The following is a 23,908-nucleotide window of genomic DNA, read 5'->3' as shown; positions in this document are numbered from 1 at the left end:
AGGTACTTGCTCTGTGTTATTTTAGTCAAAACAATATGCTCCTGAGTGCTTTTTTTGAGGAAAACTCCCAACCTTCACTGGATCTGAACAGCACCTTGCTACAACCTAGTGCAAAGCTCTGGATTCACATGAAATCTCTAGGAACTGTGAAAAATTAAGGGCAAATTCAGTGTGTGAAAAACATGAGTGGAGGCTATGGCAGGGGCAGGATGGGTGAAACACAGTTATAAAGAAGGAAAACACAAAAATAAAAAGGCGGGAAAGCTTTTTAGCAGAGACTGAAGAATGTTTGAAACATACCTGCTCTCACTTGTTTGTACACCACCACAGTCAAAAAGGAAAAACTAGTGATAAATTTGTAATTTAAAAAGATTACATATATTCAACTCATCCTTGCTAGATCTGTGTCTGGATGCACTGAGCAATGCCCAGTGCCTCAGAACACCCAAAGTTTTCACCAGAGTCTTCTAGCAAGAGGGCAAGAATCACCTTGAAATCTTACGACTACAAATTAATGGCTTTTTAGATATTCTTCAAACAAACAGCCATTACTCCAAGGAAAGACACCCGTGTCAGCAGAGTTAAGCCACTCCCTTTACAGCACACGATGTTTTGTGTGGTTATTTAGCATTTCATGGAGTATCTAGTACGTAATTTAAAACATTTCCTGTACCTAAGCTCCACCCTGAACAGGATCATCGGCAGCACTATGAACAACGGTCCACCTTCTCTGCAATTCGAGTACAGCTATGGGATGGTTTACTGCAAAGTCCTTCCTTACACTTGCAGAAGAATTCACTGCATTTTATCTCTTTTGTCAGGGATTGCAGTACATTTAGGAAGAGCATTGCAGTATTTTTTTTAAGTCACCACAGTGCATTCCACTGAAGGGAAAACCCACTTTCTGTGCTTTCAACACTGTGGTCTGCTTTCCTCTTTCAACATGATGTAAACAAACAGATAATGGATTCCTGAAGCAGTGACCCTGAAAATGATAAAATCTGCCTTCTTTGGACTGCTAATTTAACCAGCAATGAAAGGGGCATGAGCCAGTATTTTTTTTCCAGCGCCACAAACTTACCTCAACCTTTTTAAAGCAAGCACTGCAGTCTAAGATCTGACAGATGTCCAGGATAAAGTCTCTAACGTGTTCCCCCGTGTGCAAGTTCGGAGCCTGGATTTTCCATGCCTTGCCTGAAGAATGTCTTATGTTGCCAGCGTTTAAAATGTTGTCATTTTATCTTATTCTATCCAGTACCAGTATGCAGCCATTACCCTGAGCCAGTTTGCAAGATAAACAAAGTACTATGAATGAAAGATTTATTTTTTTTCCTCCCTCCTTAAGCCAACAAATAGGAATATTCTTTGCACTAACCAGGCTCTTCAACCTGACAGGAACTACAGAACCACACTTGTGGCCCAGACCAGAGTAAAATAAGAAACATGCACAGAAAGGCTGAACTTCACTGTACTGCTCCGGGATTATTTACAGAGTCAAATGGATGTGGAGGAGGATGATAAACTTTGGTTTCGGTTAAGAATTCTTTTTTATTTGGAAACTGTAATGCTGTATTTCATTCATCCCTGGGACATGCCTTACACAGAGAAACAGCAGAGCTTGTTCCACCCTGTCTGAGACGGAGAGCTGCCGGGCACGATCCTCCTCTGCTGCACTGCTAACAATCTGCGCTTCCAGCACAGGGCAGAGGCCTGCCCTTTAGAGAGTACGGGACCATTTCCCAAAAGAAACTCCTGTTTTCTCACACAAATAGAGAATTTAATGCAAAGGCATTAAAGGACATTCTCCCTGTCTAAAAGTGGAGTAATACAAAATGAAGAAAATTGGGAATGCTAAAGTACATGAATGCTTTCTCGGAGGCCTCCTATGACGTGCAAATTAATTCGTTTGGAAATTATGCAACTGTTCCTCATTTGAAGAAGTTAAGCCACCCGCCTTTACAGGAGGTACGCAGGGATTTAGAAAGGGCTCTCGCACTGCAAACTGCACCGCAACAAAGCTAGGATTTTATGATTACTTTCCAGAGTTATGACTGTATTTTATTTACTGATAAAATAAATAGAAAGACCACTCCCTCACTCTCCTTCTTAATGTTTTCAGTGACTTGGTCTGGGTTAGTCCTCATCTGTAATGCTGAGTGGCTCAGAGGTTGGACACGCATCTTAACGCTGTGAAAGACTGAGGACACCTTCAGAGAGATAAAAGCCACACAGTATCTCTTAAAAGAACACAAAGATTTTTCCTCTAACACCACTTTTAGCCTCTCTCATTAACACCTTGATGCAATGAAAACAGGCCCAAACTAACATGTGTACAGGGATCATCATATCATAGCAACACCTACGAGAAAAAAAAACCAGCACAGGCTTACCTTGTAACTGCTTGAATCTTCCTTCTAACTGGTTATAGTTATACGGCGCCTGAGCTGCATATCCTGGGGACAACGGCCCGGGCATACTGGTTGATTTTTGTAATTCCATTTACAGGTAACACATGAACGGCAGCATAAAGGAACCACAGGTATCTCTACGATACATCCAAGTAAACCTCAGCTTTCCCAGTAGTTTGGCTTCAGCCCCTAGAGAAAATGCTCTCAACCGAGCCCTAAGTAAATAACAGCTCCGGTTCAAAATCCAGCAGTGTGGGTGGGCGGTAAGTTGTCTGTAACAGATTCAAACTTAAAGCACCATGTGGTTGTTTCTTTCTCCCCTGCTCCACTAAATGCAACTCTCAAGTGCTCGAAACCAGTTTCAAATGCTTGCTTGGCTCTGGCGAAGCTAAATCAAACGAAGGCTCCTGCGATTCAGCCCAAAGTAAAAGCAGCATGGAGCCACGCACCGCCGTCCTCGCGCTCCCAGGAGCCGCACGCACCTCAGACCTTTCTGTGGGTTTGTAATATAATCAGCAGCCGCCCGGCTGCGGGCTGATGTCACTCGATTACCATACAGCACGGTGGAGGAAACGAAGGCTGTACCAAGGGCGAAGGGGCGGCGGAGCAGGGGAAGGAAGAGCGGGATGGCTCGCGTGAAGCTGCGGCGAGCTCTTCCGCCGGGCGCAGCGCGCTCGCCCCGAGCCCGGGGAGGCGAGGCGGCAGCAGGGTCCCCAGCCCTCTGCTCCCAGCGCCGCCGCCGCCACAGCAGGCGGTGGTACCTTCCTGAGTAAAGCTGGTGGAATTACAATCTTTTGTTAAGAGCCTCATGTAACGGAAAAGTCTCAGATTACTATCACACGAAAAGGAGGGCACTTTATTTATCTGCAAGGCTGTTTGCTTGAAAAAGTGCCACACGCACACAGACAGAAGCACTCATTCAGTATTTAGCAACAGGCGAGGAGGGGACGCAGAAGGATGTACGCTCCAGCACACTGGGAACAAATGAGAGCTTTGTGAAAAGGTTCTTGAAACAGCCAATTCCTGTCGCTTCATTTTATGTTACTTGTCAATATTGAGGATTGTGACAACTCCTATGTATGTGGCTCCTTGTTCGTTTATCAGCATGCCGGGTATTACTGCAAGATTAATGGTTGTCTGGGCTACGTACCGGAGGGGGAGGGCTGTAACATAAATAAGGATGCCTTGCCTCTGACTGGCACCTGAACACCCTGCTGTAATATAAATGTGCACCTAGCCCTCACTTAGGCGTAAGTGAAATTAAAAGATCAATTCCACATTCATATTCTCAGTATGTAGCATTTGTCTGTTCGTATTTAAAAATGCTGATAACGTTCACACACATTTTTTTTTTCTTTTCTTACATTCCAAATTCCTTTCCAACTGAATCCATGTTCTCTTCTTCTCTCACTCTGTCCCCTCATTAAACATTTAAAGATGTTACCCTTGTTTTGATACTGTAATTTCACATGAACTCTGCTAATTTAGGGAGAAGTGATGGAAGTCAACACTTCCCAACTGAAGCTGGGGTTTCCAAAAACACATGGACTGTTGAAGATGCCTGGCACATTGCTCCTGTGATCATAAATACACTTAGAATATTTATGGCTTTCACTATACTGTTTTACTTAAAATAACAACATAGCCCTAGTCCAGAGTTGCCTATTCTATTGATACACAAGGGCTTTTACTAGCGTATTTCAGTGAACCCCCTTATATCAATATAACTGTATTTATACAAGACTTTTGGTGCTACAGCAGACCTCAAGTAGAGTCTAAAACTCTTTTGAAAGTTAGCCTTCAACTTTTTCAGCACTACCTACACTTGTGCCACTAAAGACAATTCAACTGCCCACACTAGGTTTTACATCGTTGGCAAAGAAAACGATTGTCCGTGGGGGCAGCTAGAATGCCGCTGTGCAGGGGGACCAAGATCCTGTAGGCTTGTGCCCTAGAAGCATGTTTGCAAGGGAAAGGGGGACCTGAGGAAGACCCGCACTCGTCGCTGCAGCAGGCAGGCTACTGCTCTCCAGACAACAACGCGTTGATGTGTCACGGCAGTCCCCATTTCCTCCTAAACCTTCCCCTGATAATCTTTGTGTTGCTGGCTGTCCCTCCAGCATGCAGGGACCCACTGCAGTTGTGGCCATGGGATTTCCAGGCTGGGGTGGGAAGGAAGAAGGGCAACACAAAAATTTACAGGAAAGGCTCCAAAATTTACAGGAACAGAGCTCAGTTAATATACAAATGCGAACTTGCCCAAAGCTCAAGGAGCGTGTTTTACCCAACACACAAGTACAGGCTTATTTCCATCACAAATTTTTTTCCTGCAGCTTTCTACCAACGGCAGCTTCTGCCTGCAATGCCTGACCTATGTTATAATTAAAGGAAACCCTTCCCCTGGAGAGCAGGCAGGCAGCCAGGCCCTACCTGCAGGCATATCAGCTCATTGCTGTCCCTCCTTGAGCAAACAGGTGTTGCTATGTGAGCTCAGAAGGTAAAACTAAAGTCCAAGTGACTGACAGGAGAGCTGGAGCATTTTTAACACCACGAAGGCCATAAATCAGGAGACGGGTACCCTTCCCTAGCTGAAAGCTTTCCCAACAGCTTTGGCAGGGGACACACTAATGCACACGGCCATTATTAAAAATATTACAAAGTAAAAAATTACAAAAGTAAAACATTACAAAGTAAAAAATTACAAAAGTAAAACATTAAAAACTAAAAATAATCATTTGGATTTAATAAACATTAATACTACATACACAAATTTACACTTCAGATTGTCCCTTGTGGGACAACTGAATCTAGTAAGCTTAAGATTCCCAAGAAATACTGAACAAAAGTTGTCGTTTGAGATTTTTTTTGTTCATGTCTGCACTCTGTGTGTGTCGTCCCGTCCCCCCCCCGAATTCTGGCCTGCCCAGTAGCGCTAAAAGCTACCTTAAAAAAGAAGGAATTGCAGCAGGTATGGAGCAGCGCAGGCTACATGGCACACAGGGGGAAAGCCAAAGGGAAAGAAACTGCATTTGAACTGAGCTTATTTTGTTCGAGGTTTGAAAAACAGAGACACAAGACCCTAACACATTGTGGAGAACTCGGCCGCACTCCCTGTGAAATTCGGACCTCAGAGCTGCCATCCAGACTGGCATTTGGGCTGAAGAACAGACACCAGATGTGACAGACTTTGTTAATGATGGCATCAGCTCCTGGGGATGGCCCCAGTCACCAGGTGCTGCTGGCTCATCTGCCAAAGCATTACTGCTGCTCTGCTGGGCCCCAGCGTACATTTTGAAGGCTCCACTTCACAGGTTGGTGGTAATTCAGCAGGAAGAGCAAAGCAAAATGGGGATCTGTCTGTATTTGTAAAACTCTACACTGTACGTAGCAAGGCTTCTTGAGAAGTGGCATCCTGCCAGTTCCCATTTCTAATGCATTCAATCCTAATACATTCATTTGCTGTTGACTCCAAATTAGGAAACCTGAGACCTGTTTACTGCCACTATGTAGCAATACACAGAATTGATTACATGGTGCTCACATGCAAAGCCCTTTCTTATACCTGGTTTCTACTTGTTTTCACTGTTTCTCTAATTATTACACTAAGCCCTTGACAATACTAATTAGATAATATGTTATGAAGGAGAATTAATACTTTGAAGGCCATAGATAACTTTTAGCACTGGTCCAAGTGTAACTTGACTGCTGATTACAGTGCTGGAGAAAAATAAGGTGCAAATCATATATTTAGTATTTCAGGGAAGAAGGGTTTCGTTGGGTTTTTTCCCCTCTAAATTTTGTTCTCACTTTTCTCCCACAGCTGTGAAATAATTTTTGCTTGCATCCTTCGAATTGTACCTCTTCCATAGTACTTGACTGGTAACGGTGGCTTGCGTTATTTGTGTAGTTGTTAAGAGCAAATACAAACGCAAATGATTATCCACTTAACCATAATGCAAAGTGCGACTTAGTTGACATGACCAGAGCTTTGCAAAGCCTCAAGGAGAACAGGAGGCTGATTACAGTAATATTATGAATGTACAAATAACATCTGGAGGCAACTGCTTACCCCAGAACAGAAAAGGATCTGTCATGGGACCTGTGTTTACATGGTTCTGAAAACTGCTGCTGATGTGAATGGGTTCCTACCACAAAGGAAAAAACTAATGTTTGTAAGGAAGAAACTAATGTTAGATCTAGTGAAATTACCATCCAAATTCCTAACTGTCAACGTTTCTAAGATTGAACAAAACTATTGCTTTTCTCAGCAAAAAGAAATCACTTTAAAAAACCATCCTCAAAAAAAGTATAGACAAAAAAACACCCTGAGAAATTCCTGGCCAAGGGTCCCATTCATAACTCTTTTGCAGACGGTGACTGGTAAGCGTGCAGCGCTAGTCTTACTCACACAGCCCCACTAGCATTTGTCATAGCTAGAAATTCCCTGCCAACCTCATCCATCCATCAAGTCTATACTATCTTCCACTAATAAAGTCAACCAATATAGACTGGCTTTACTGGGTCAGCAATGAAGATCATTATGTGCAGTGGACACCCAAAACAGGCCCACCCTCAAAATACATTCAACTTAATGCATATGTAAAAAACCAAGAAAACAATGCACAAAATGTTCCCCAGGTACCATGAAATTAACACAGGCTTTGTGCTACTGTGTTCTGAAAGAAAGATGCGATTTTACAACTCCGTGAAAGACAATTATCTTTCTAATGGGAAACAGAAAGTACACCAGGGCTTACATTATGAATCTGGTTAATCATCACCCTTGTCTTTCCTCTTTACTCTTATTTGCTCTTGTAAATTCTCTAGTTGGTGACTAACTAAAAAAAAAAATCACAAGATAAAAAGGATGATTTATTAATCTAAAATGCCACAGAAATCACATAACATCTGTTCTTCTGCTGAAAGAGGGTAAAGGTCTTACACATCCCCTCAGTGCAACAGCGAGGAACTGACAACTCATAATCAGGTTTGCCTTTTTTCTTCTGCTGATACCCCCCCCCATCTACATAGTAAAAACAATCTCTCCCTATGTATGCAATACAGTAAGGAAAGATGGGGTTTGCTGTGGATTGTTCTAGAATGGTTATTTTTATCATATTTGACAATTTGCATAACATTAATCCTGAAGAGTTAGCTCTTCTCCCTCTAGTTTATATCTAAGATGCTGGAGCACAGAGAGAAGCAGCTCACACACTAAGCAGAAATTAGCATGCCAACTTAATTACCTCTTCTGCAGCTATTAGTGGGAACAGAACCATTCATCTTATAAGCCTGCCATTTCCTGCAATACTTAGCCACTCTCTCAGAACAAAGTGAAATAAATACAAACAAAACAAGAGATCTGCTCTTAAATAGTATTTCTATTTCAGAAAGTATTTCAATTTTTCTGTTTAAAGAGGATTTTAGGTCAGTGGCAAACACCAAGGCATTTGGACCTCCGAGTCTCTTCCAGATATATTCTCTGTGACTCACATAGGCTTGGGAGAGCCAACACAATCAAAACGTAAGGGAAAGGGGCAGATTAAAAAGCAAGAGACAAGGATTTTTATTACACAAGGGTCTGTTCACGTGTTTTCCTTTCACCATGTCCAGGCTGGCCTGTCAGGAGCCATCTTTTCACAAATCAGGCCAGAATATCAATTTATTACTGAAACTGGGTCAATTCCACTTGGTTTCGGGTTTCAGTTTACACAAGTCCCAGATTAACAGGAAAGTTGACATGACTTTTGTAACAGCGTGTCCTTGCTTACTGCAGCAGTGGAAGACTTGCCAGGAGAGCCTGCAGAAGAGAGCTGTATGAGCCACTCGAGCCTGGAAAAAATCATGGTTTGCGTTGGTTTGCATTCGAGTCCAAATGAGTTCTTCCAAACTGTACTGCTTCCCACACTCCATGAACTCACCAAAGCAGGGAAGCCATCTCTGAAAACCTGTAACAGCTACATTCACAGGTTTTGTTCGTGGCCCATGAAATGCACTTGGTTTGCTTCCTGACTTAGATGAATAACCCTTAAAGTCTATTAAAATCGAGCATGGTACACAGGTATGCACTTAACTTAGGCACTTTCTGTGAAATTTTGGCATGAAAACACTTCTGATTTTCATCCAGAAAATAATTTTTATGGGTTTTTTAATGTGCTTTTTTAGCAACTGGAATTATTTTCATTGCCTCTCCCTCCTTTCCTTCTCTATCTGAATTGCATCTATGTTTATATGTAGGAGAAAGAGATTCCCACTCTCATTTTAATTTTCCTCCTCTTGCACCATTTTCTTTTTTTTTCCAGTTTAACCATGAACACAGAATATGCAGTGTTGCTACACTATAATCACTGAGGCATGAAAATTCAATCTCCTGAGCAAAATGGAAACTGGGTGAAAACAACAAATAGAACACACTGATCTTTACAAATCTCCATAAGCCAGAGTATTTATTTCTACTATTTCCTTTGCTTCACATAGACATAACAGAAAAGCATATAAACTATATTAATGTTTGCAAACACATTCCAGTTGTGACCACATTCACATGTGGTCAGTTTAGGGGAGAGGAATAAAAATGTATCTCTCCATTTTTGCCATTTCCATAACTGGAAGACTTCGAGCCCTGAAATTAGAAACCTCTGAAGTTAACTGGGCTCCCTACAGAATTTTAGATCCTCTTACACCTAAGCAACAAAGTTCCAGAAAAACTGAGGTAGTACAGGCTTGCGCTGATCCTGTAGTTCATTTAAAATGAAAGACAAAAAAAATATTAGGAAAAAAAAAATGTTGGAAGGTTGCTTTTTTAAAAAACAACACACTAGATGCAGATACATGAGCTGAAAGCCTTATTTTCAAAGCCAACATAAGAGACATCTGCTTATTTCAAAAAATCTTTTCATTAAATCTCACCCACACAACCTCCCCATCTAGGAATTGCCTATCTCTGCAGAAAAGCTTTGTGATCAATTGACAAGTACTAACTGTCTCAAACTCATGAAGTTATTATTCCAGAGAAAACCACATTTCATTTTTATATAATGTACAGAATAAATACATAAATAACATAATATATTATACACTTACATGCACAAACACTGTCTACATTTGACACCCATCCACCTTAAAGGCTTCATAACATTTAAAGGAAGCAAAACTTAAAAAAAAAACATCATCATACAACATACACATACAAAGCAGTTGGCAAAAAAATAGTATTGTTTGCATTGCTGACTAGAAGAGTTAAAAAGTCTTAGGAAGAATGCTAGGAACTAAAAAAGTGGAACTTGGAAATGGACTTTCATCATCCTTTCTACTTGTCTGGTCCTCATCCCTGTTCCTGTTCATTTTGCCTCTGCCCCCATCAAGGCAATTTGTATCAAGGCAATCCGGGTTTCTCTCTCTCCAGGATATTACCTCAAGATAAGAATCAAAGCTCTGATCTGAGAGAATTATTTCATCACTAATCTTTCCCCATTAGAAGAGCTCCAAGGTTAACAGAAATTAGTAAACATTTTTTAATCCTGTATTGAATTTTGCTTTGCAGTATGCTCTGCTAGACATTATTTACACTTCAGGGAATGCGTTCATGCAGTATCCAAGCAACAAATTGCAGATTTGGCTGAATAAATAAAATAAATAATAAATACAGAAACATCACTAGCTAGATGCTAAAGACGTGAGATGAGAACATTCTCTTCTGCATATGCATTTTTTGTGGAAATACTTATTTTAAATTATAGGCTTACGACTAGGTTTTGCAATGCATCTACAGCTAGCCTCATCCTTGATAGAAGTAATCTATTTTTTAAAAATTATTGTCATTATTGGCACAGTTTCTATAATCAAGTAATCCTTTCCATTAAGATGACTCAGCAAAATATCTAAAAACAATCTCATAATTTCAATGAAGGTTCATTACTAGTTATCCCATGGTTTCTGCGTATTAAATATCCCCAAAAGACCGATTCCAGCAGACAAGAATATTATAGTCTGTTCAGTCTTCAGGTTTCCCACTATGGGGCACTATGGGTCAGATTCCCAGCTGTAAGTCAGCATGGTCTCTCAGAAGCTGAGGGAGAATGCCAGTTTATACCAGCTGACGATCTGGCTGGTAGGTCTCCTCCTAAATCACCAACTTCAGCGTGATTTTATCCCAGCTCTACTATTATGCCCACATGGAGGGTATCTCACAGTACATATTTTTCCTTCCTTTGAGCAGCTGGTGCAGCCAGAGTGTTTCACTCCCCTTCACAAATCCTACCCTGCCTCTCCCAGCTGGGCTTGCCTGCCCCTGCTTCAGCTGATGCAGAACGCTGCATCTCACTCATCTCAGTGTTGTGGGCAGCCAAAAGCACATCCCCTGGTGCTTTTACTCTTTCCTGATGCTATGGTGATGAACGGATGATGAAAACTAAAATAGACAGGAGAGAGCTGTGCTCTGCCAGACTGGGAAGGAAGGCATAGTTCTCATCTAAAAATCAGTGCAAGTAAGCAAGCACACTATGAAAGTTAGCACAGTGCCAATGGGTCTAATACCCAAGTATGATAAAGGAGATTTACCTGCTTTCAGGATTACCCTCACGGGTTATTTCAGTGGTAATATCCTAAAAGCAGATGCGTGTATGCGCACACACACACAGAGTCGGCATTACATACATTGGTTTTCCGTCTTCTTCCTCTAGGTACAGATGGCTTTTTATATTTAATCACTTCTTAGCTACAGTACAGAATTCTCTTCTATCTTATTTTGCTAAATTACTGAATTGCTGTCCAAGCATAGTCTACCCTTTGCGGATAAGGGCTGGTGTATGTCTGGAGTTCTCCACAAGAAGCTACAAGAAGCAGATATGGTACCTGTATTCCAGTGCAGGAGCTTAATACACAGGAATCCAAACACCTAAAGATTGATCTATACAGGCTCATTTGCTGACAAGACCCTGGGCTCTCCCGTGTATGTCCAACTCAATATTGCTTAGCCTTGAAAGAATTTCATCAGAGACTTAAAATGACCACAGCTGTCAGACTTTCCAGGGTGGGGCTGCCAGCAACTTCTCCTACCCCGCTCCCTCTCCAAAGGAGCAAAAAGCCTATTTTTCCAGCTCCACTTGTCCTGCCTGAGCAATGTGTGCTGGATTACAGTTATTTGCCAGGACACAATCACTGTCATGCATCACTCTGTTATTAAGGAATCATAAATACTAACCATGAAGCAGACAAGCATGTATGATTCCAGAAAATTCCTAAGTTACATTCACCTGTACTTTTTCTCAAAAGCTTGGATCTACACTCAGGAAGCTACATTGGACCATGGATCTGGTATCTAATCAGACTACAAAGCATCTGCTTACACCTCCACATAGTTTGCACACTACTTGTTTGATTCTAAAGAGATCAAACCCACAAACTACGCATAACTGGTACCAGAACCCACGTTACTATGCCAATGAGATACAAATGACCTCTGTACCAAATTACATTTTTGATGGGACATCACTGAATACAAGCTGCTCACCTTTACTTCAAAGTTATTTTATGTACCGCAGGCACAGAGTGACACTTCTTTTGGTGTCAGTTTACTGATGATCTTTAAAATAAAAATGCGAAGAGCAAAATATTATTTATTGTTTGGTTTTTTCTATTTGCTTTAGAAACAGTTCTCCACCAGCAACTGTAAAAATGAACACATTAATCAACAGCAACAGATGAGCTAAGCTTTTTCTTGTTTTTATCAGTCATCAGAGCCAGGACTGCAGGTGACATGCATTAAGTACAGCAGCTTCTCCACTGCCATGCTTTCTCCCTTGATGCCTGCATGACACAGAACATGCAAAATGACACTCCTGTTTTTAACCGGAATCTGTAGGAGACTGGTGTTAAGTACTGCAGCTTGGAAACAACAGCAGAGAAATCGTTCCAGAAGGAATGCATTGGGTGAGGTTGACATTTGGAAAACCTTTTGTTGAAATAATTCCATTAGCTTTTACCTGAGTAAAATAAATTTTTCAAAATAAGCCTTTTCGTACTCCCCAGAGTAAGTCTGCATTAGGCCTTTGGCTGCTAAACAAAAACATTGACTAATAACCAGCACTGCCACACCAGTGCTGAGAAGATACATCTTCAGTTTCATTGCTGCGAGGTTTTTATTTCTGTTTAGCGTCAAGTGAATCCTCCACATGCCCTTCAGATTTGATTTACAAGCACCAATATACTGCCGAGTTCTCTTTCCTTAACCACTGTTTTTAAAATTAGTGCACTGCTTTTTCAAGTCCCAGATAGCTCAGGTACTGGATGTTCATGAAACGTACTGCAAGAGATTATTCTCAGTATGTTCTTTCAAAGCCAAGAATAAACCAAAGGTTTGTTCTCTTAAGCTCTAAATAATTTTATTATGTCTTTTTTTATTGACTTGATACCTGAAATTTCACTCTGACTGTGCAGATTTTTTCTCTCTTTAGTGTATACTCGGAGTGAAACAGTAGAAACTTTGCTATGAGAGATATGTTAGAGAGCAGGGACGAGCAGATGCATGATACCTGAAGAGTACTATAAGTGGGACCTATCTTTCTGCTTTTTTGGGAGGTCGTTTTGCTGACTTCTTGCAGTGGAGACATGGGGGGCTCAAATATCAGGGCCAAAAGTGCTAACTAGCCCCACATGGTCACCAGCACTTTCCCACTGCAAGTTTTCCCACTTTTTTATCCTTAAGAAATGGATATTCCGCTATATTAAAAAGAAAAACTTTTTAGTACTATAACCTCAGTAACAATTTCAACGTTTTTGCCCTTTGTTTCTGGGAGAATTTAAGTTACTGGCATGAATTAGAAGCCTAGTTTCTCTTTGTGCAATAGGGACAACTAAGGAAAGCTGCATGACAAATGCAGTCTTCTTATTTGTATTCCCCTCCAAGGTCCATGAACGCTGTGACATGCAACGCTAGCAAGTGTCCTGACCTATGCACAGTCACTTAGGTGGAGCTGAAAAAGGAATGTGCAGCTTTATCTGCCCTTCGCTAAGAAGATATGCCTCTATTATTTCATAAACTTTGAAACTATTTTTAATTCATATGCCAGACAGCTGAGTCACAGATCTTCTGGTCACTCAGGTGAACTCAGAGGACAAAATGGCAAAATACAAATAAGCAGAAAAGCAAATAACTTCAGTTAAGCATTTTTTAATATTGAATTAGCTAACTGAAGAAATGCAATGTTTTGGACGTTACCGTTCTCATACTACCTGAAAACAGCATCTGAGACAAGAAGCACAGTGTATCTGAATGTCACAGTCCCAGACTGAGTGTGAAAAATTCTGCTGAACAACTGAACTGCTTCTTAAGGCTTCCTTAAGAGCTCTGTGTGCCCAGGTGCTGCACAGCAAATCTTGTTAGCTAATGGTCCTTGACAGACGAAATCCAACACCTGAGGACTTGTGAGTGAAGAATTTTGCACAAACATGATACCTTTTTGGCTTCTACAGAGCAGGCAGAATTACCTGGTCTTCCAGCAAGACCTTCTAAAGAACCACAGAGAATAAGGACAGGTGAAAGATTATTTCCTACAGTGGAACATCTTATTTTACGAAGTAGAGATCAGTTACCTTCTTCTCATATCAGCTGCAGAGTGAGTTAGTTCAACATGAATGGCAACCAATCTGGTTGCATATCCCTTCAAATCTGAATTGTGATTGAAAGCTGAGTTCCCAGATGATTTACTTGTTTTAAACTGAAACAATCCTTCACTTTCTGGTTTTCACAGTATACAGACCACTTTAATAATACCGGTTATCAGCTGCTATGATGACTACAGTGCTTTTCTACTATTATTATATCATACCTGCTTTAACTGAGGTTTTCTCCAATACACTGTCTGTTCTGATCACAGATCATTCTGACCACCATCTCCTGCTTTGCTCTTTAAATATTTCAGCATCCTGTTGGAACATGGGCCCACTACGACTCTTTCTAGAATAGAGTATCAGACTGGCTACAGAGAATTCACTTCTTGCCTACCCATTCCCTACCTTTACCTTAAAGGAAGTAAGCTTAATTTAAATTACAGTCAACTAGACTCAATACAAGATGGAAACGTCACAGAAGAGGCACTTCACAACTTGTTGAAGAATGTGGACAGAAGATGCTTGCACCAACAGAAAGATTCACGTTGAGTATACAGCCCATTAGTCAGGCAGAGTAAAATGTCTACGGCTGTTCTACTTTGGAACGCAACAGTTTGCATCTTATAGGTGGGGAATAAAGAACCAGTGTCTGGCCTGTTAATTTTGAAACCTTTCATACTATGACGAGGAGATAATGATACACACGCACTTCATAAACCGCAAGACATGGTCAATGTTTTAATTTATCTTGTCACTTAAATGAAAGGCACACAGAAAGAGCTGGGAATCCACAAGCAGTATTTAGATACAACTAATCTGGGACCTCTGGGAAGAAAAACGCTGTTGTCAGAAGGTGTCCAATCTTGAAGGTGTGGGAAGATGTTCGTGCCCGCGAAGAGTCGATGCTGATCTAAGTCAGACTAGAGTGTTAACTCAGTGAACCTGGGCCCTGCAGGTGGTGCACAACTACTTTGCTTCAGAGAGCAGTGAAATTCACCTAGAAGAAAGTGATGGTGCAATAGACAAATTTTAGAGCCCAGAAGAGCCTCTTGATATCATCCAGTGTGGCTTTGTGTGCACTACCAGCCACAGGATTTCACAGTCTTCATCACATCTGATCCTGTGACAAGCAGCTGAATTAGAGTACACCTTTCCAGAAAAAGCCTGTCTCAATGTAAAGATTACAATGACAGAGATTATTGCTATCCCAGCTCCAGGCTGCAAGGTGACTTCTCTAGCTGTTATAAATCTGGAAGTGCCTGTCTTTCCGAGGAGATCTAAGAGATTACCCACACAGGCAGAGTATCCGAAAATACATGTTGAACAGTGCCAGGAGAACCATGGCTCAGCCTTTAACTATAACCTTTGATTTGCAACACAAACCTCTCTTCGTTCCTCTTTCCTTGCATCAGGATTAGGCTTTCAAGCTGTGCTGCAGCAGTGCAGTATGCTAAGCCAAATTTTGGCAGCACACAGCATTCTCAACCCTAACAGTAGAGAATTACAGGTATGAAACATACCAAATTAAAATAACTACGATTAACGCTTATTATTAAATACATCATACTCTGGGAAAATGTTTGAATATGCATCTGAATCAAATCTTCAGCAAAATTATTTGCTTTGACATCAGTATTTGTTTTAGGCTATCTAAATAATGCAAGGACTTTCCTTACTTTACTTCTCTTTGAAATAAGAGTTTCACGTGTACTACTCTGCTTGCCATAGAAGTAGGTGGAACAACTAACTGCAGCAAAGGCTAGATCTGGGACCCAAATGGGACTAATGAGCTTTGTACCAAAAGCACTTCCCACCCAAGGAATATAATATAAGCTACAACCACGAATGTGGCAAGAGTAAAATACAGTTTCTTCCTCAAACAAGATCAAACTATTAAAAAAAACCCAAACAAGTAAAGATTCTTCTTGTCTACCACCAATCTCCCACCATAGGCATCAGTCAGGCTGCTTCTGACCCCGCTCAGCACAGCCCCATTTGAGGGCAGGCATTTTACCTGTGATTTCAAATGCATGCTGTGATGAGAACTGCTATAATTAAAAGTCTTCTAAAGATAGCAAAATTCAACACACATCCTTTCTGAAGCAGTTCCATTAAGTCGATAAGATTACTATCCTCAGTAAGAGTTATATGATCTGTTCTCTGTCCACCTGCCTGAACTACTTCATTTCCCTGTTGCTCAGCTCCAAACCTGATCCTGCCCTGTGCCTGGCATGTAAAGGTGTTCTGCATCTAATGCATTCCCACAGCCAGCATCAAGAGGGGAAAGGGCACGCTGTGCTCTGGAGTCAGTCTCATTGGAATCACAAATGAAACAGATGATACCTTTGTCTCAGTACAGTTAATTTAATAAACGCGTTTCAACACATTATAAAGTGTTGGGTTTAAAACAGTCCTTGCAACTAAAATTTCACTAGCAGAAGCTCAGCGTATTTTGAGCTGTTTTCCATGCTCACATTACGTCCCACGGTACTGAGTGATTTTGTTCAGAGGTCAGGAATGTGAACATGCTACCATATGAGTCAGGAAATCATTTACAGAATGCATAAAAATGGCTTTGCAGGGCAATGCCTCAGAGCTGAGAGGACATGACATAATCTCCTTGCTGCATAAACAGATTTGGTTAATGTACAGCCTCTAATATGCAATAATCAAATGGGTTTTTTTAAAAAATTAATTTCATTTAAACAAAAAAAATCAAATTTAATTTATCTGCTGATGAGAGTGTAATTCAGCAGCAGACATCATGTATTTCAGAAGCTCTGCTTCTTCAGAAAAATTTGTAGTTTCAGCATTATTTACTAAATGACAACAACCTCCATTTACCACATTCCTCCATTTCAGGAGAGGTAAGATGTTTTGAACATTTGCAAATGAAGAGATTTTGAAGCAGAATTTCGTTAACCTTCTGATTTTTTCCAAATCTGGAAACCAACATCATTGCCAATCACAGGAACCCAATCAAAACAATTTGAATACACAGCCAAAATAGTTAATATCCGAGAGACTGATGAGGTGGGAAACAGTCATCACAACCTTCTAATTAAAAAAAAAATAATAAAAATACACAGAGGAAATTTCTGCTCTCCTGTGCTTACACCAAAGAAGTCTCCGTAGTAAATCTGAACAGCAAAACGTCAGATATGAGCACATCCTGCAAAGCAACGTGAGACCATCATGTCCCACTGATGTCAATAGACAAAACAATCTCAAAAACAGGTTGGTCAAACTGCACTTGACCTCAGGAAAATTTCAGGTTTAGTTTACTGACAAGGTGCAGGCACTGAAGACAGACAGTGGCCCATACTATCACACACAGCATCAGAGTTTTGCTCATGTGGTCAGAGCTTACCAGCTAGGGCCTTGATGCGGGATCGTTCAAACAGTCGAGCAGAACTATTTTCATTGTCCCAGTCATCAACATCCCAGCGGTTGTTGACATCGCTGTACTGCTGTTGGATTTCAATATTGTCATAGTCTGTCGCTACTGTTGTCGTCATCCTGAGTCTTCTTAACCTATTCTCACCATCAGATTCTTCTTAAAAACCTCTGCAAAAGAAAAATACATAATAATAATTTAGACAATATACATATATTGGAAGAAAGTAGTAAAATTTAAGCCCAAGACTTCTCATTTCAAAAATCAATTACTTTCACTCAAAGCCTGGGCACAAACTCAAGAACAGGTTAGACACCAACCAGTCCTTCAGAAAGCAACTGAAGGTTCCAAGTCTTCTTAAAAAAAAATGAAGTACTTCACAAAAGCAAGATTTCAAGCCTATAGCTTTGCTGCATACACATATCCAGAACTGTCATGTTTAACTCTACACAAAGTGGAACACGTATGAAACAGTGCAGTAAGATACTTTCACAACCGTTATTTTCAAAAGCAGCCTGTGGGCTTTATAAATCTGTGAATGCTGCCTATAAACATATGGAGCTGTGGATAACTCTGCTACAAAAAACCTGAAGTGCAAAGAAGACCTCCACACCTTTACAAAATGGTGCAAATTCTGATGAAAAAAAATGCAAATGCTTGAAAAGTCACATAAGCATTTGACCAGCAGAAGCCTTTTAACGTAGATCTTAAAAGAACATTTCTTTCTTCACATGCAAATGCTGACTTTGTGACCAGCCATGGGAATTTATTTATGAACTAATCCAGATAAATACAACTGATGCGTTGCTTTGAACCCTCCCTAGCAACAAAATGGTAGCCCACCAACGCAGCTCTTTATATGAGGTTCTCCTCTTTCAGGCAGTCAGATACTGTTAGCATATTCATACTGTTTTCCAATCGGAATTTGCATGTACTTATCAGGACTAAATATAGAAGATCCTAACACCTCCTCAAGGGGAAGAGGAGGGAGGTTATAAATGGCTGCTAAACTAGGGACTGTGAGCCCTGCAGGCGCAGCCGTTGGCCTGAGAGCACAGATCCAAAGCTCTCCCCATCACTGGGACTGAAGCAGCAGCTGTGTTGCATCCTCCATAACCCAAACCCTCCAAAGTCAGTGCTCCGAGAAACCCAACGGCTGACCCTGAAGAGCAAACACACAATTCACCTTTATAAAAATATAACAGTTATAGAAAAATGCAGTTAAATGTTTGGGAAAGGGGGCATGACTGGGTTTTAATAAAAACAGTCATACTACAGGAAGACTTAGTACCTGAGAAAAATCTCTTCATTTTGTGGATCAGTGGGCAAAGAGGGGACAAACCACCCTCTCCGCTGGACCGGCCATCTGGTGCCACCTACTGACGCAGGGGAGCACGGCACGGCACCGCATCTCCTCCTCCTGCACCCCTGTCCCACCACAGCCCTGCCAGAGGGTAAAAGGATGGCTTTAACAGTCCACATTCAGTCCAAAAAATGTGGAGACCCTGCAGCTGACATAAATCCAGCTCTCACAGGGGAAAAACAACGCATTTACTATCACTGCTTGCACACTCGAGAAGAATTAATTTTCCAGATGGTCGTAGGATAAAAAGGCCAGTTTGATTTTCTTTTATTCCCCACCACAGATGAGGAGGTTCCTCATATTTTCTTGCAAAGTACTCCCTTTCTCCCTTTTTTTTTTTTTTTTTTTTTTTGCACAGAAAGGGGAAACGAGCCGCACTTGCAGTTGTTACCCAAGAAGCTGTTACCAATGCCCATTTGTGAGAGATTCAACCTTGACAAGAAGAAACTGTTTTACTTATGGTAAGCTGCCAGCAGACTGAAAGAACATTAAAAAAAACCCTTGCTCTGGGAAAGGTCTTTAAAATTATTGTCCTTCATTGCACAAGCCTAGGCTGACATTTTCCAGCAGGGAGCTCTAGTGATGGAGCTTCCTCAGCAGGACGAAATCTGCTGCTATGAAAAAACAAAAGAATGGAGCAAAGACAGGGGAAAGGATTAAGTCCCACCTGAAACATTCTGCACAGCATTCACCACCTGATCATCATCTGCTATCAAGCCTGGAAAACAGCCTCCCATTGATTCCTGTACACAGGCAGAAATCCGGGTTAATTCCAATTAAATCCATGGAGTAACCATGGTATAAACAATGAGTGGCATCAGACTGTTCTACAGTGTCTGTTTCAATCTTTTCAGCTTTCTGTATTCACCAGAGCCCAGTGAAGAGGAGGAGATATGCCACTGGAAAAACAGCAGCTCAAACTCTAAAAATAAAAGCAGTGACCTTAAAAATGGGATGCAGCAACATGGTAATTCAGTATAGATGCTACAAACCAGCAGATTTCATTTATTTCTGTATCATCTGTGTTTACATGTACACGTAACTGGATCCAGAATAAATTCAACTATAACTTGTGCTTTATCACTTCTCTTACGCTTCCTGAGCATCACACAAGCAAAATATATCCCAGATAAAGCTAAACTGAGCATGAAATGGGCCTCTTGCCCAACACCTATAGGGCTGGAAAACTTGCATCCTTGTTCTGATTCTGTAAAGATGGTAAAAATAAAAGCAGAGCCTCTTTCAATGGCTGACATCAAGCTCCCTTTTCTGAGGTATTGCTCAGTGACACAGGGACAACAGAGAGGGGTAGCAGACACACACTCAGTGATAAAAACAAGTACCTTGCAGCAAAGCGCTTCTGTGGTGAGGTGAGGATAATACAATTCAATCCCAACTGAAATAAGTGGCCCTGCCTTCTTCTAAAGGAAGACCCAGCTACTTAATGTGTAACCACCACCTTAAGCCTGTCCTAAAAAACAAGTTTCTTAGGACTCCTGCTGCAGCTCCAGCAAAGCCCCCTGGTGCCTCTGGGAACAGGGAGGGAAGATAAACACAAGCTCCAGCAGAAAGCTCCAGGTTTCTCACTACAGAAATAGAGGTCCTGCAGATGGGCTGAGCTACAACAGCAAATCTTGTTTCTAAGTTATGGGTGTCTCTATTTGACAAATGGAAACACCAACACTGTCTGCAGCTGCCCAGAGAGTGACGAGTAAAAATGTTTGAGAATTTTTCTGGAGCTCTTAATGTAGATGAGTTCATTATTAATGACCTCAAGTGAGATCTGTCAGATATAAAATTAGCCCTGCAGTTGAAAGACATAAGATGAAAAAAAAGTGTGTATATAACATATGCATAAATGTAATATATATTTACATATTTATTTTAAGCTCAACATGTTACTTGCACTAGCTGCTGCTCAATACCATAATTATATCTGGTCAGACCTCTTCGGCTGGCTGATTTCAGCAATTACTTTATGAGTACAGATTTGTTTTATTAACTGTGCAGTCAGCACAAAGCAGGAGACAGTTGCATTGTGTGCCATTAGCTCACTGCAGCACTCTCCACTCAGGCGCAAAGCACCCACTAACACCCCTGCAAGAAATCACTATAGAATATGCAGCACAAGCAGAAAGCACAGGAACAGAAGGAAAGCCTTGTGCCCTAGCACCAACAACCTTTGTAATTTAAACATCCTGGCCTGGCTTTAAGATGAAATACCAACTAATAAAGGAACAATGTTTTCTTTGGAGAGCCAAATGTAACACGGATTTCAACTGTCAACAACCTGAGCAGTCTTAATACTGACAACTCCAAGCCAACCCGTTCTCAGAATATGATAAACACGAGTCTACTTGTAACAAGACATTTTAGAAACATTACCGTTCACAATTCAGATAGGGACTCTAAGTAGCCTTTATAAAGGGCTTAAAAACGGAGAAAACAGGCATTGGGATTGCTCAGCTAGTCCACATCCTCCAAAAATTACATGCCAGCGCTGTGTGCACCTGGGCCTTGGGAGACATTAGCAGGTAATTAGAGGGATAAGCAAGCACATGGGCGAACTCATAAATAGCATGCAACTGCTCCAGTCCCAAAGTACTCAGCACAGACCCACCACCACGGGCAAAGAAAGGTTTTGTAAATTTGAAAACTTCTGTCTTCATTGATAAAATATAACACTGTATTGCCTTCTGCTGCAGTTGATGCAATACTAGAAGACCTCATGAGACTAAAGAGATCAAACCATTTCATTTCAAAGCATTCTTTAAAATATGTTGCATAATTTGAGGGCGGGGGGGTTGGCATTATCTTCAAAAAGAAGAAACGGCTTGAAGAAAGAATCAGCTACCAGGAAGAGCATTTTCTCAGACAATTTTCAAAGGCAATATCCAGGGGTCAGACCTTTTGTATTTACTTTCATAAATAAACCAGATTCTGCTCTGTTTGTTTCTCAGATAATAGAAAATAAAGTTTTATTCAGACCATCTGAAGAATGAGTTCATTTAAAAAAAAAAAAAAAATCATTGGCTACTTTTAAATGCAATAACGTAATTCACTAAACAGGCTAGGACTATAATCACTAAAATTCTGCCATAACCACACATCTGGAATTACTTCTTAATGGTTACATTACTTTAAAGTAAACATTATTTTCTCAAGAGTTACTATTCTTCCATAAAACATTGTAAACTATAGCTAGCTTCATGTTAATCTTACTATCTAAGAATTGTCAAGAGGTTTTTATGATGTTATGACTGAAGAAAATATATTTTGAACAGCAATCCCCAAATGGTCTAATTACTTATGTAAATAGTGTATTCCCTGTCTAATGGACAGTCCAACCTATTGCACTTTTTCTGTCAGTTAAGATAAATTGTGTACGACTGTAGCTGAGAGGACTGAAAATGGGATATGGACACTTCCATCTCTGGGTTATAGACCACGTGGTCCAGAAACAAGTATGAGCACAACCACTGTAATAAAAGAAATGCTTTCTCTCTATTTCCTGTGTATCAGATATGTACATCAAAGATACCAAAATTACAAACTGCCTCCTTTCTGGCAGCTATCTCTGAAACCAAGGCTGGACAAGCAAAGAAATCAATTCAATTACCCTTTTTACAGGACTTCCACCTCCAGATGCTTTCACTCCCAGTCTGCACTGCTTTTCTCCCACTGATGACTTGGTCTAGGGTAATTAGTCCAACTCTTTAGCAACAAATTCACTTTAGAGGAAAATCTAGTTCGGGTGTTCTACTCAGCCTGAAGTCTAAGGAGCTGGTTTCCAGCCTGTCTCCATGCTCAGCCTGGAGACCATCACTTTGTATGATAGGAACTGCAACACTGTCTTTAGAGAAAGAAGCTTCCCCTGTCCTGACAGGGCAGCATGGACAATCACTTACATTTTGGTTTGTTGTTTCAGCTGCTAAACCAATTGTAAAATAATAGAAGTACTAATATGGCAAGGCTTTAACTCCCTTGACCTCCAATATCCTCTCTCTCTCATGTGCAGGGCCTGGCTCCCAATCCCATCTGTCCTTCAACAAAAAGAACAAAATTTTTTCTGTGTTTTCCAACCCAAGAGCGCTCCATGTATTTTGTTTCTGCTTTCCTGCTTGTTGCCTGAGTCAACCCACTTTCTGGTGCTGACTCCTCTGGCTGTCCGCACTGTGGGACATGGAGGCTGAGAGCTCAAAGCATCCTGAAAGGTCACAGGAAAGGGGTGGACAGGCAGTGCTACTGGGAAGTCAAATGCCACAGTCAGCATGTAGGGCACAGACACTTCAGGAATGCACAAAGCAAGACTGAAGCCTCTTTATTCCAAATACAGGCTGGAGAAGTGTGCAAAGGTCATCAGAATCATGCAGCCCATCCTCCAAGAGTGAGGTCTACTTCCCACATCTCAGATAACCCATCATTTGAAAAACAGCAACCAGGGAGTTAAAAGTGGTTTACAGGCTCATATTCTTCTTCTGAGGTCCCCGGGATATTACACTCTAGCTGGGAGACTGGTATGTATTACCTAAGCATTGAAACAACTTCAAAAAGCATTTGCGCTGTTTGCTGTAAACAAAAATACAGCTCACTGTACTGGAAACCCAAGTGTTTCCAGCAGGGGTGACTGTCACACACTCATGATCAACATGTGCAACACACAGGACAAAGATTTAAACTGGTTCAGCAAATACAGTGCTTACAACTAGGCACCCAGCATCCCCGCCAAGAGCACAGAGGAAATAATGATGACTGAAAAAAAGTTAATTAGTAAACATAAACCAAATCTCTGTTTCCAACCTTTCCATTCCAGCAAGGATCGTTAAAATCTTCTAGTCTGATTCTCTCCACATTTAAAGCTACAAAATTTCACCCAGTTTCTCATCCATTACCTAGCAAATCTGGATTCCAACACTTTTTTTGTGAAAACTCTAGAATAAATTAATTGATATGCAGGGTCCAAATTTGTCCTCTGTAATCTGAAGTAGCTCCAACCAGCTGAGGATACAATCCGTAGTGTGCCAACATTATTTGAAGGGCCTCCTAAAAACAAAAACGGGGTAGGAGGGGGAGACTTCATATTGGTTTCATCCAAGATCAGAAACATAATAGGAGTTGTGAGGTGAGACG

General features: G+C 41.0%; 1 protein-coding gene across 1 annotated transcript in view; it reads right to left on the bottom strand.

Annotated features, from left to right (window-relative positions):
- The window catches only part of SPTBN1 (spectrin beta, non-erythrocytic 1), a 137,527-nt gene that overhangs the window by 77,198 nt on the left and 36,421 nt on the right, over positions 1–23,908 (bottom strand). Inside the window, exon 3 of the mRNA XM_074162969.1 lies at positions 17,389–17,585. Within this exon, the coding sequence (XP_074019070.1) occupies positions 17,389–17,536 (148 nt within the window). The 5' untranslated portion in view covers positions 17,537–17,585. The remainder of the gene's footprint in view (positions 1–17,388; positions 17,586–23,908) is intronic.

This window comes from Numenius arquata, chromosome 2 (assembly GCF_964106895.1).
Source record: "Numenius arquata chromosome 2, bNumArq3.hap1.1, whole genome shotgun sequence".
NCBI lineage: Eukaryota > Metazoa > Chordata > Aves > Charadriiformes > Scolopacidae > Numenius > Numenius arquata.
This window is presented reverse-complemented; position numbering and strand designations above follow the sequence as displayed.